The sequence below is a fragment of the Leptomonas pyrrhocoris genome (genome assembly GCF_001293395.1).
Source record: "Leptomonas pyrrhocoris isolate H10 chromosome Unknown, whole genome shotgun sequence".
Classification (NCBI taxonomy): domain Eukaryota; phylum Euglenozoa; class Kinetoplastea; order Trypanosomatida; family Trypanosomatidae; genus Leptomonas; species Leptomonas pyrrhocoris.
Window position 1 is genome coordinate 421,060 of NW_015438369.1, and position 12,438 is coordinate 433,497.

The 12,438-nt window shown below is 46.2% G+C and overlaps 3 protein-coding genes across 3 annotated transcripts; all 3 read left to right on the top strand.

The window, feature by feature from the left end:
* Window positions 1–4,262: 4,262 nt before the first annotated feature.
* On the top strand, window positions 4,263–6,542 carry ABB37_06194 (putative calpain-like cysteine peptidase; the record flags this gene model as incomplete). The annotated part of the gene is made up of 1 exon (XM_015804459.1): window positions 4,263–6,542. The coding sequence occupies one exon, from the start codon at window positions 4,263–4,265 to the stop codon at window positions 6,540–6,542; it is 2,280 nt and encodes a 759-aa protein (XP_015657033.1).
* A 1,346-nt stretch (window positions 6,543–7,888) lies between these two features.
* ABB37_06195 (putative vacuolar protein sorting complex subunit) lies at window positions 7,889–9,895 on the top strand (the record flags this gene model as incomplete). The annotated part of the gene is made up of 1 exon (XM_015804460.1): window positions 7,889–9,895. One exon carries the CDS (start codon window positions 7,889–7,891, stop codon window positions 9,893–9,895), a length of 2,007 nt encoding a protein of 668 aa, XP_015657034.1.
* Window positions 9,896–10,607: 712 nt separating this feature from the next.
* ABB37_06196 (protein kinase A catalytic subunit) lies at window positions 10,608–11,606 on the top strand (the record flags this gene model as incomplete). Its single annotated transcript, XM_015804461.1, has 1 exon — window positions 10,608–11,606. The coding sequence occupies one exon, from the start codon at window positions 10,608–10,610 to the stop codon at window positions 11,604–11,606; it is 999 nt and encodes a 332-aa protein (XP_015657035.1).
* Window positions 11,607–12,438: the final 832 nt, after the last annotated feature.

Genomic DNA, 12,438 nt, shown 5'->3' on the forward strand with positions numbered 1-12,438 from the left:
CCCCCCCCTACGAATTACCACCCGCCAGAAAAAGCGGGAAAAACACACACCAGAGTAACAAAAACCTATCTTTCTCTGCTTTACACCGCACTGCAGTTACCAGCAATTAAATCCCGGTTTCTATACCAACAAACTGCCCCACAGATCCCGAGAGGTGGGTAGACCGCCCCCCGCCGGGCGGGCGGGTGGGAAAACCGCCCCAAATTAACAATGGCCAACCGCCAGCCGCCGAGAAAGAGAAGAAAAGGAAAATGGAGAGAGATTGGATGCATAATTCCCAGGCTAGGTCATTGTATTCGCAACCTCCAATAAAAAGCCTCCTGCCAGGTTCTGACGGGAGCCTCCGGGGGACGGTGGGGGGGGGGGGAAACGAAAACAAAAACCACAACAGCTGAGGAGTTGTATAAACAGATGGAGAAGAAAACGTGAATCCCAAAGCTGTTACTGGAGAGAGGGAAAGAGCGGGAAGTAGAAGAAACGGTTTGTAAAACAAAAGGTGGTTGTACCATTGCCGGCGTCTCGATCGCTGAAGGCTTTACAGCCAAGCGAAAGGAACCGTTTCTGTCCGTACAAAAGCTATTAAAGCACTACAATTGCTGCTACGTTGAAGATGAGAATCCCTACAAATAGTTGTTGAAAAGAAAAACGCCGGGTGTAGGATTGGAAGATAACTTGGAACCGGATATGCTTTCGCGATCACCACACAAGTTTTTTAACTTCAGCGATCCATCGTACGGTTTTAGTAGCCCGTAGTCACACGTTTTCGTGAGCCGTATCTAACGGGTGACCTGCTGCAAGTCTCCCCCGCATTTGCAGGACCCAGACCTGTCCGTCGCACAAATGAGCCCGCAACCGGACGCAAAAACAAGCTATCGGCTTTGAGCTTCCACACTTAATGGGTACTGGACCCTGACACCCTGTTGAGATGGCCTGCATCATAGGGGAACAAAGGAGCTTTTTGGACAAAATTGGCGGAAGGCCGTGGTGACCGAAGACCGTTCGCTCTCTATTTGAGGTGTTTTCTTGACTTTTAAGCCACACCTAAATGGCATTCTGTGCAGAGCAAATCCATTCATTGCGTATCCAGTCAACAGAAGCAGAGACCTCCGTGGTGACGTCCGAAAGATCATCAGTTGGTACTGGCACTGCGCCATTGACTCCGTCTGCTCTCTCTCCTTTCGATTCGGAAACTTGCCAGCGTACGTTCAAGGAGCGTACTTGACTCAACCTAAAGCGACTTATAGAGCACTGAAAGTGTAAAACAGACCCAGTTAGATGCCGGATAGCGGCTGCTCTGCCACACCTGGCATCACCATTCCTCTTTGCTCTCAAGAGGTTCGGCGGGTTCTGTGGTCGAACTACTTGTCGAGGAAACCTCCTAGACAACATCGTTTCCATCCCACCCAGTATGGCGCATCGGAGGTCCTATGCTACGTCAGTTATTCGCACCTTGCAATGCTATTTAAATGCATCGGACAAAGCCTGATACGCTGAAGTGCTGTGTGTGTGTTGCCAGCGTTGGAATACCCAAGAAGCCTGAACTACCATACCACCGCAATGCGCGTCTAGGATTCTGCAGGTGAGAGGCTGTGCCGTGACAACGGTTGCTTTCGCAACCAGCATGCCTTATTTCCCTCACCTAGCAGATGCCGCAATCGCATATGTGCTTCTCCTTGCTGCCTTCTCTGTTTCCCGGCTTCAAAACCTCATCGCCACCCCAGAGGGTGCCAAGCACAGGAGAGTGACGGTTGTTGACCTACGACCGTCAATGTCATCGTTCTGCCCGGGGAACCAGAGGAGTGTGACAGTCGGCGTTAATGGAGGCATGAATACTGCACGCTTTCAATACATCGCAATGTTGAAAGTGTTTCTCCTCTCATTTGCTGCCAGGTACCAAACTGGTCACAACGGTACATACTCAATTTCTGGAACGAAAAGAAAGTTATTGTAGTAGGTCTAATAAGGGTGAAGAATAGCCTACACCCTACAAATCATCACCTACCAACAGGTCAAACCTTTACATGAGAATTACATAAATTTATCTTTCTTGGTTTTACAACACACTGTAAATATCAGTAGTTAAATACATGCAAAGAAAACAAAATATTCAACAGACTCTACGAAGTGGGTAGCGCGCCTTACGGTTCCCCGCTGGGTGAGCGGGGAGTTCAGGGTCGGGCGGGTGGGAAAAACTAAAAGATGGAAGAACTGCTGAATTCTAGCAGTTGAAAAGGAGAATAAAAGAAAAAGGGGAAAAGAGAGAGGTAGGATGAATAATTCTTCAGGCTAGGTCATTCTATTCGCAAGCTCCAAAAAAATTGGTGAAGCTAATTCTGTTAATCTCCCTCGTGAGTTCGCTTGCTTTTAGTATTTGCCGAATTGCTGCAACAGACTAGAACGCTGATGCGAATGGAAGAATTGGTCATCGTCTACCCTTACCTCTATCTTTCCGATTTTTTTTCTCTCTCTTCAGCCTGAAATTGTCCACAACTACTCGCTACTCAATTCTTTTGAAAAAATGCAGTGGTTTCGTAAACCAAACGCTTTTCCCTCTGCTTTCAGGAGGCTGTCTCTTTTCTCCTCTTGCATCTTACGAGCCAAATCTCCATTTTTTCTTTTTTGCATAGTCAGAGGATCTTGAGAGAGGAATATCGTCTTTAATAAAAACTAGTGTGTTGAACCCGTCAGCAGATCCTGTTCGAAGTGCAATTCCAAGCGTTCACCTGGTGTTTTTCCTTTTCAAGAGGTTTTTCTTGTGATTATCATCTCTAGTGTAACAATAATTGTTGAACTGTAGAAGCTATTTTAATGACAGAAGCGGACCCTTTCACTCTGTCGCAAAGCTTTCGGCGATCGTGACGCTGACAACGACGCCAGCACCTTTTTGTTTTCCAAACGGTTGCTTCTACTCTTTCTTCTTTCTTCCTCTCTTTAGTAAGCGGCTTGGCCTTTGCGTTTTCTCTCTTCAGAATCCTTTTCTCTGTACCGGGCGGGTGAGTACAAGGAGAGCCCCAAATGTGGGCTCCGGTGTTGGGTTGGCAACGGCAGTGCTGATTTCGTGGATGCGCCTCGGGTTCACGGTTCTCGACTGCGCTGCTCAAGGATGGTTGTCGGAGGATCTGCTAGTCGGGGCAATACAAACGGTTGCGGCCATAGGGGTGCTGTACCAAATAGTTCTAGCCTTTGTCGTGCAGGTTCGATGCTCTCCAGAGTCGCATTCAGAGGCTCAGGCGACACCGTTGAGATGCATACGTTAAAGGCCAGCGTCAGAAGGTGTCGTCTCTTTTCTGGTGGAAGGAGAGGGGGAAGTGGGAGAGTTTGTGGTGGAGGGGGAAAGGGGCATTATAGAAAAACGTCAAAGCGAGGAAGATAACGCCAGTGCGTTGTGCCAAACGTATCGATGCAGAGGCTTTTTGTACCCGTCAGCCACAAAGTTTTACCTCTGCGCGACTACCTTCAGTTTGAGCGTGGGAGGGGGTGTCTAGGTGAGGAGGGGCGAGTGAAGAGGACAGTGGACTGTAGTACCGCTGGTTATCCTTGTCTTTCTCCATCAGAAGCTGAAGGCGCTAGGCGGAAACACTACATCGTTACGACCGTTACCGAAGGTACGATGATGTTCATTGCATCAAAGGTTTGCAGATAATTGAGACAAGGTAAGTGCTTTCGCTGCTGTTGATGTAATGGCGGTTGCCATTACAAAACACGTAGAAAAAGACTCAGTGTCATCAGGGTATGAGAAACATAGATGCTGGTGCGGTGCGAAGTCACAAAGAACGAATTGCTCTCGCCGCAGCTGAATCGGCTGCTAGTATCTTTTGATTGCATGACAGTGTCGTGTATGCGCGTAACCGTGCGACTTGTGTGCCAAATGCATTCAATAAGCAATTAAAAAAGATATTAATGTTGCCATTTCCTTTTTAAAAATGACACGCTGCTTTTACGCTTAATGGCTACATGGGAGAAGTTAAAAAGGATGACTTTGCTCTCTTTTTTTTCTCTTGGTGGCTTCTGAAGACATACGAATTCTGCATACGCCTGAGCACCGAATAATGGTGGTCTTTTGCTTAAAAAATGTTTCTTTCATCGTTCTACTCTTCTCCAACTTTTTAAAATACATGTATATATACATACGTAGTCGCTTTTAAACAAAGAAGGTATTATTGCACCTCTTTTTCCACTCAGATACAAACATAATTACAGGCGTATATATACCTGTTACTTTGCAGTAGGATTTGCCCAGAATCGAACTGACGAGTGTGCACATGTCTTGCACGGCGTTAAATAAGTATTTAGAAATCTGTACTAGTCTAAATGAACATCCACTTCATCAATTTGAAGAGCTTCTGCAGTCTGGCGCACAAAAAATAGATGTAAGCAGAATCTATTTGCCTCGAAAACATTTTCGCTGTCTTTTTCAGTTTATTGAGGAACGACCGGACGTTGAGGAACTGGTTTTGGATGGAGCGTCTTTAACTACGGAAGATGTTAAATCACTCAAAGAATGTCTTCTTCATTCTTGTGTCTCGAAGCTTAGCTTGCGGCAGAATAAATTGGATGCCGCTTGCGCAACTGCACTTCGGCAGCTGTGCATGAGTAACCCAGGAATTGTTGAAATTAATTTAGATGACACGTGCATTCCTTCCCCCAAAATCGACGAGATCCAATTAATTGTGAATTTGAATCGTCTAAACGCAGATTCTTTGCGCTCCTCGAATGTGGTGAGCGTGCGAAACGAATCTTCGCGGGTTAATCGGTGGCAGCTTTGTCAAGAAAGATGTAGATTTGGCTCTACATCCCAATTGCAGTTCAAGTCACACTCAGCTCGATCCGTTATCGACGAATTTGTCAAATCATGCAAATCGCTTTTTTGCGATTCTTCGTTCACCGTTGAAAATTTTAATCATCCGCTAGCCAATATCGAAACAATTCGATGGAGTTCTTATTGCGAGATCAGCGATTGCCAAAGTGACCTGCAAAACCAAGAAGAGCTTGGATTTTCGGAATCCGATTTTTACAACAACACGTATCTGTGTGCAGGATTTAATGCCTTGCGCTTTTACGACGCACTTACAAAGCCGTTGTTATTAAGAGGTTTTCAGCAAGCGGGTCTTTACGTTTTTCGACTCTTCATAGACGGCGCCGTTGCCGAGGTAATTGTCGACGATACATTACCATGCCTTAAGTCAGAGGACAGTTGTTTTTTAGTAGGCGTGAGTTCGTGCTGCTATCCATTTTATGGCGCTTTACTAGAGAAAGCAATTGCCAAGGCGATTGGTGGCTACAAATATCTTGAGGAGTTATCGTTCTGCGATTATATTGAAATGCTTACTGGTGGGACAAGTTTCGAAATTAATTTAACGATGCGTGCGTTTAATTCATCAGTCACGTTCGAATTATTGCGTACGCTTAGCGAGAACGGACAGAAATTAGTCGCCTGTTTGATTCCTCGTTCACAAAGAGAAGCGCAAGCGTGCGAGAGCGATGGAATTTCATGCAACCTCCCTTACACCGTTTTGAAGGCAGACGTTTGTCGAAAAAATGGCTTGCACTATGCCTATCTTCTCCAAATTGCCACTCCCTTTCCAAAGAAGCCTGTCAAAAACGCATTTGAAGACGACACATTCAAATCAACCCAAATTAACGGCAGATTGGTTGTTTGGATGACACTCGAGGATTTTGCAGTTGTGTTTGGGCAGGTATATCTCATAATGTGGGCATACGAAGATGCAGCATCGGAGCACAAAACGACGAAAGAACTTTCGGCTCTCAGCGCTGTGACGACGAGCTCCACTTTGTTTGCCAACAATTCGGCGTTTTACATTGAAAACGAAGGTAATAGTGAGAGTGGAGTTATGATTTCTTTACGTCCCTCTAGAATTGTCGACCCATCGAATAAGTTAAAGTGTCTCTTTTACAAATACATTGAACTAGGTTATGGAACGCAAACACGCCGCTACGATGTATGCGACAGAAACGCGTTGTTCAAATCAGATGAATTTAGCTGTAACGGGGGTTCCGTATTTTTTAATTTATTGCCGCGTGAAAAACTGCAACTTGTAATTGGGTCACAGATAAAAGCATCTCTCACAGTTCTATTTTCCGCTGTCGAAGACGTGAAAGTGACTTCTCTTCCCGAGACAATGCTATCTTCGAGGCTGCTTGGCGAGTGGAACACAACTGTGAGTGCTAAACGCCTGTCTGACAAAATTGTATGCCTCACGAATGGTACACAGGAGTGCAACACATATTGTGTCGTAGCTCTTGCACAGTTGCCGAGTCAAGATCCACCTTTTCCTATTGGTGCATTTGGGTGGATAGGTGACTCAGCAGATGTGGTGACCATTTCCACTCCACACTTTAGCACCGCCCTAGAACGAAGTGCCATGAGTGTGCACAGTATTTCTCTTCCTGTTCATCCCAACGAGTGTCTTTTTATTCTCCCTTACTGCTGCGGAACTAAATGCGCCGATAAGTTTGAGTTAACAGTTTTTTCTGTTTGTGGAATGACCAGAACTGTGTTCGACACCGCCGATTTTTTGTAATGTATACTAGCACATATGTGAATAACATCTTTTTTTTCTTACTGGAATCAAAGTTGCATATATATATATATATATATATATATATATAAATATATATATTTAAAAATAAACAACCAACAAAGTTAAAAAAAACTCATATGAATTGAAGCACATTAATAATAATAGTAATTCGCTCATTAATATGTGTGCGACAAATTGTTTTAAAAATGTAGTTCTGATATTTCAATCTTTTGAGCACTTCTTCTACTCATCGATTTCTAAGAGCGAAATGGATGCTGCAGAAAATAAATATCTTTTTTTTCCCGCGTAGAAAACAGCACATGATAAATGCGATAAATAACACCTGCTATTGTGCCACTTAAAAAAAAAGAACACTCTCCCTTCACTTTTTCTTATCTTTTCCTTTCTCTTTTACGTTTTTAAACTCTATTAATGATTTATATCTGCTCTCCATCATATTTGGCTTCTCGAAATAATTCGCTTTGATATGTTAAAAAAATAATATAATATATGCAGCTGTACAGTTCGCGAAAAGAAGCGTTTAATTATTTATTCCCCATACAAATCCTGACTCTGAAATGCCTCACCAAAGAAATTTTTTGCAGACGAAGCGACTTGGATCGTGGATATCGCTAGGAAAAAAGTCGTTTGTGCGCTTCACAGAATTAGGCCATGTTGAATTTCCACCGACTCTCAATATTAATGACAGTCAGGTAGCCCACAGCGGGTGTGGAGGTGTCGCAGCTTTTTTCTCTCGGAAGGCCTCGAATTTTTCTACAAACGAAAATTACGTTGTTCTCTTCCACTTTGCCGGCAAGCCATTGCTAGAATGCAGACGAATCTCGCTGAAGGCCATCGAAAGTGTTGTTTTTATGACGTGGAATCGCTACGCTGATCATTTACTTGTTGTTTTGAATACAGGGCACGTGCGCTTTTTCGACTATGCCGGGAAATCTGTGGCTCCCTCAGTATCGCTTCCAATTCCTGTTATGTGCGCTTCATGTGAGAATGGACTTGTTGCTTTGGTCGAGACCGCAACCGAAGCAAAGCTTGTCTTAATCGAGTGGAGCCGCGCAAAAGGCTACCTGACTCGCGAGCTGCCACTTCCGCTAAGCATTTGTGAATACGTTGGCACCGTCGCGTTGATTGTGTCGGGCGGAAAGACTGAAAGAGGGCAAGAAAAAGAGGTGTTTCTCTCGTACTCACCTGGAGCGTCCAGCTCTTTTGTCTGCCGCTGCGTCTTCAGACAACCGAACCCAACGTTTACCGAACTTGCCGTTCCCATCGAGGGTGGCCGAGTCTTGGAAATGTGCCGGTCGCCTGATGACCGTGCCGTGGCCTTTCTAATGGCTGACGGGACACTTTATTCGACAAGCAGCGGGTTTTCTGAGGTGTCGCTGCTAGGCCGCACCGAGGTTAGCTCCGCAGATTTTAAACAGCTGACCTGGTGTGGGAATCATTGCGTAGTTGTTGTGCAACAAGTGCGGTACAGCGGGGCCGAGGAGGAGGACGACGGAACGTGTACCGCGCATCTCGTGAATGCAGACGATCCCGACAACACGGACAGCATTCCTGACCTTCCGTATGACATTCGCCTGCTGATGGAAGGCGACGGCGTTTGGATGCTGTCGAAGGATTGGCTTTATTTCCTGCAAGAGGTCCCGCTGCCGGTCCAACGCGTGTTTTCCGTCGGGTCTCGTGCCCCGGCTGCAATGCTGCTCAACATCTACGACGAATTTATGACCGGCAATGCCTCTGCCGTGCGCATGCTGCAAAGCCTAGAGCGGCAAACTAGCGCGCTGATGGACGCCGTGGCCGACTGCGTGGCTGCTGCAGGATTCGAGTTCGAAGCGGCGCAGCAGAAACGTCTGTTACGCATCGCCGCATTTGGTCGAACGTTTTGTTCTGTATGTGATCCCGGCGCCTTTGTGGGCATGGGCAAGCGTTTGCGCGTACGAAACCATTTGCGCTTCGAGTCTGTTGGCATGATACTGACCGATTGCCAGCTGAAGTGCTTGGGGGAAGAGCGCTTACTCCAACGTCTTGCGATGTGCAACGAACATCAAGTCGCTTTCTGCGTTGCGGACGCACTCGGGTCGGATATGAAACCAATCATGATAAACTGGGCCATGAGCAAGCTCACCAGCGTTGCCACGCGAGGAAAAGATGAAGAGAAAGGTGTGGCGAAGCAGATTGTCAAGAAACTCAAGGCGTGCAACTTTAACCGGTTTGCTGAACTGGCTCAACAGGCAAAGATTTCTGGCTGCGGAGCTGCCGCGCTGGTGCTTCTCGACTCCGAAACCAGTCCCGGCAAACAAATCCCCATGCTGCTCAGCATTGGCGAGGCTGACGTTGCGCTGAAGCGCGCCATGAGCTCTGCCGACGCCGATCTTCTGTTTACGGTGATGGTTCACTTGATTCGCACGCGCGGTTCTTCGGTGATCGCGACGCTGGCCACTCACAAGGCTTCACGAGACTTGCTGTTGCAGTACGTGGGGATGTGCGAAGGAAATCAGGGTCTAATGGTAGAATACTTCAACAAAAACCCACGCACTCAGGTATACTTTCATCTCCGCAGCTTCTTTCAGGAAGAGACCCGGCTGAGCAACGCGCTGGCGCAGTCTGTGGAAAACGCTGATTGGGAAATGCTGCAAGAATGCAAGAGCGTTGACATCCAAGCGGCGATCCTGTCCGCGAAAAAGGCTGTGGAGCAGAGCCCGCGTCCACAGCCGGCCACCACAGCCTTCTCTCCCATCGTTGGTGGAGGGATACCTTTCCCGCCTTCCATGGTAGAGGAGCGGTATCTGCTGCTGCAAAGTAAGCTCATCGAGGAGCAAGTGCAGCTGATGAAGGAGTTCAAAGACTGCCGCTTTTTGCAAGCTAGCGCGGCCGACACAATCCGCTTCGCTCTAGAGCACGGGCGTACTTCCGTTGCGCAACGGCTGAAGAACGACTTTTGTATTCCAGAGAAAATGTATCAACGTTGCATGCTCAGCGCGTACCTGAGCACTGGCCAATGGGATCTTATCGACAACATGAGCGGCGTCACCTCGAGCAAAAAAACGCTGATCGACGGGGAGGCGTATGTGGCGGCGTTGCTGTCGTACAAGCGGCCGCAGCAGGCAAAGCAATACGTACCACGAATCCCGCAAATTGAAGTGCGAATGGAGTACTACGTCCTCTGCGGCGATTGGTTCGGTGCTGGTGCAGAGTGCAAGCGAAACAATGACCCTGATCTGCTTGGACAACTCAAAGAGCGCGCGAAAGGAAACCTTGAAGTGCTTCAGCAGATCGAGGAAGGCTGGAAAACACCAGCGCAGTCAACAGGGATTAACTTTTCCAAGTTTTTCTAGTGTATGGAAGCTCCCGGTCACCGCTCTTTTCTTATTATATTCTTCTCTGTTTGTGTTAACGTCGACGCCAAATCGGCACTGCTATAAAAATGACAACAACGACCAAAATGATCCGCAAATGAGCATAAAAAGATAAACGTCTGCATTTACGTTGTATTGCGTTGACATTGAAGTACCACATATATTTTTCCCGCACAAATGAAGCGCTTCTGGAAAACAAACAAATTCCTGGTTCTTGAAAGATTCTTTTTTCTCGTGCAGGTATCTTTAAGCAAACACAAGGAGGGAAAAAGAAAACTATGTGTGCTTGCGGCTTTTAGATTTCGCAGCTTACGACGTGCCTCCGACTTTATATGCTTCGACGCGTGTACCTTTCCCATTTTAACCCTCATCTTTTATTGTCTTTCTCTTATGGTCTTCGTTGCCCAGATATGTTTCGGACTGTCAAGGTGCTAACTGAGTCCTCCTCTGCGAGAATTCGCTAAGCATAATAGGAAAGAAACAAAACAACAGCAGCGATTTACATCCGTGGGTTTGAAATTTTTTTCTTTTCTTTATATCCTATATATTGTGTGCTTCTTTACAACCGTTTAACTACCTTTTTTTTTAAAGACTTACCAGAAGAAGAAGTTTTTTCTTCTGTGAAACGAACACGCCTGTGCGGATTTAGTCGTTTCCTTCATACTTATCAATGGGCTATTCGCCAGACGCAATGATCACTAAAGCGGAAGCTTCTAAATGGAAGCTGAGTGACTTGGAGATGCGAGAAACGGTCGGCACTGGCACCTTTGGTCGTGTGCGTTTGGTGAAACATAAAGGGTCTGGAAAGTATGCGGCGTTGAAGATTTTGAAGAAGCAAGAAATCATCCGCATGAAGCAGGTGGACCATGTCTTGGCTGAGGCGAGCATCCTCCAGGAAATCAACCACCCTTTCATCGTGAACATGCTACGGGGATACATGGACAAAAATCGTCTGTATATTCTTTTCGAGTACGTAGTAGGTGGCGAGCTCTTTTCGCACTTGCGCAAGGCGGGCAAGTTTCCCAACGATGTATCCAAGTTCTATTGCGCAGAGGTCATTCTAGCATTTGAGTACCTTCACAGCAAGTCGATTATCTACCGTGATCTGAAGCCTGAGAACATCCTGCTCGATCAAGATGGCAACATTAAAATCACTGATTTTGGCTTTGCGAAGCGGGTCACGGAGCGAACCTTCACGCTTTGCGGCACGCCAGAGTACTTAGCACCGGAGATTATCCAGAGCAAAGGCCACAATGAAGCGGTAGACTGGTGGGCGTTGGGCATCCTCCTTTATGAAATGCTGGTCGGATACCCGCCATTCTTCGATGACAGCCCTATGAAAACGTACGAGAAAATTCTGGTGGGAAAGGTTCTGTTCCCTCGTTGGGTAGATCCTAAGGCACGTGACCTGATCAAAGGACTTCTCTCTTTAGACCCGTTGAAGCGACTTGGCAACCTTGCGAACGGGGCAGAGGACATTAAGAAACACAAATACTTCAGCGGCGTAGACTGGAATGTTGTGCTCTCAAAGAAAATTCCTGCTCCGATCCCAGTGCGCAACCGAAAGCCTGGTGACACTCACTACTTCGACAAGTACCCCGAAAGTCCCCTCAATCCCTTGCGCTCTCTGTCACAGTCTCAGCAGGACTACTTCACCAATTTCTGCGACGGTCACTACGCCGATGAATAAGTAGTATTAGCAGGAGAGACGCATGTCGGGGGAGAAACGATTCAGAGAGAAGGAAAGCGATAGAACTGCATTTTTAAGATGAAGAAGAAGAGCGAGAACGACCACAGAGGTACTTTGATCTGATTTCTTTCTCCCCTGACGTCGTTGCCATAGTTGCTCTCTGTCTTTAAAGAAGAGTTCGTCGTCGGATAGAGAAGGTGTGTGTGTGTGTGTGTGTGTGTGTGTGTGAGTACAATACATGTTGAAACCCGCATCTTCACAGCAACAACATTTGCGTTTTGTTCTCCGCCGCTTGTACTTCATCTTTTTTTGTGAGTTGTGACATCTTATGTCACTACCTGCAATCTTATAAACCGTAAGTAGGAATGTGGCAAAATATACGATGCACTCTATCCAGGCTCTTTATACGATACATTTGTAAAGGCTTTTCTTCTTTTGCTCTGGTGCTTTATTTCCTTGACTTCTTTCCATCAAGTATGTCAAACTATGTACAATAAAAAAGCTCTTCCTTTTCCTTTGTGAAAATCTTTTGATATAGTCGATCTTTTAGAAAGGGACCGTTTTGTTGTGTTTTTTATCACACCAATCCCACTATCTCTGATTTGAATAAGGATGAACACAAAGAAAGGATAACAATAAGCGACATCGCTTTCATTGAATTTCACTGACATCGTCATTGCTGTGTGATTGCACTCAGAACTGCGCTTCACGTTGCTGTTTTTTTTTCTGCCTCTCTCTTTATTTGTTTTTGTTTGGATTTTGACGGTCAGTGTCCGAAAGACTGTTGTTTTGTGAGTTCTGCTGTTTATGAAACTGACCTACACTCGACTCA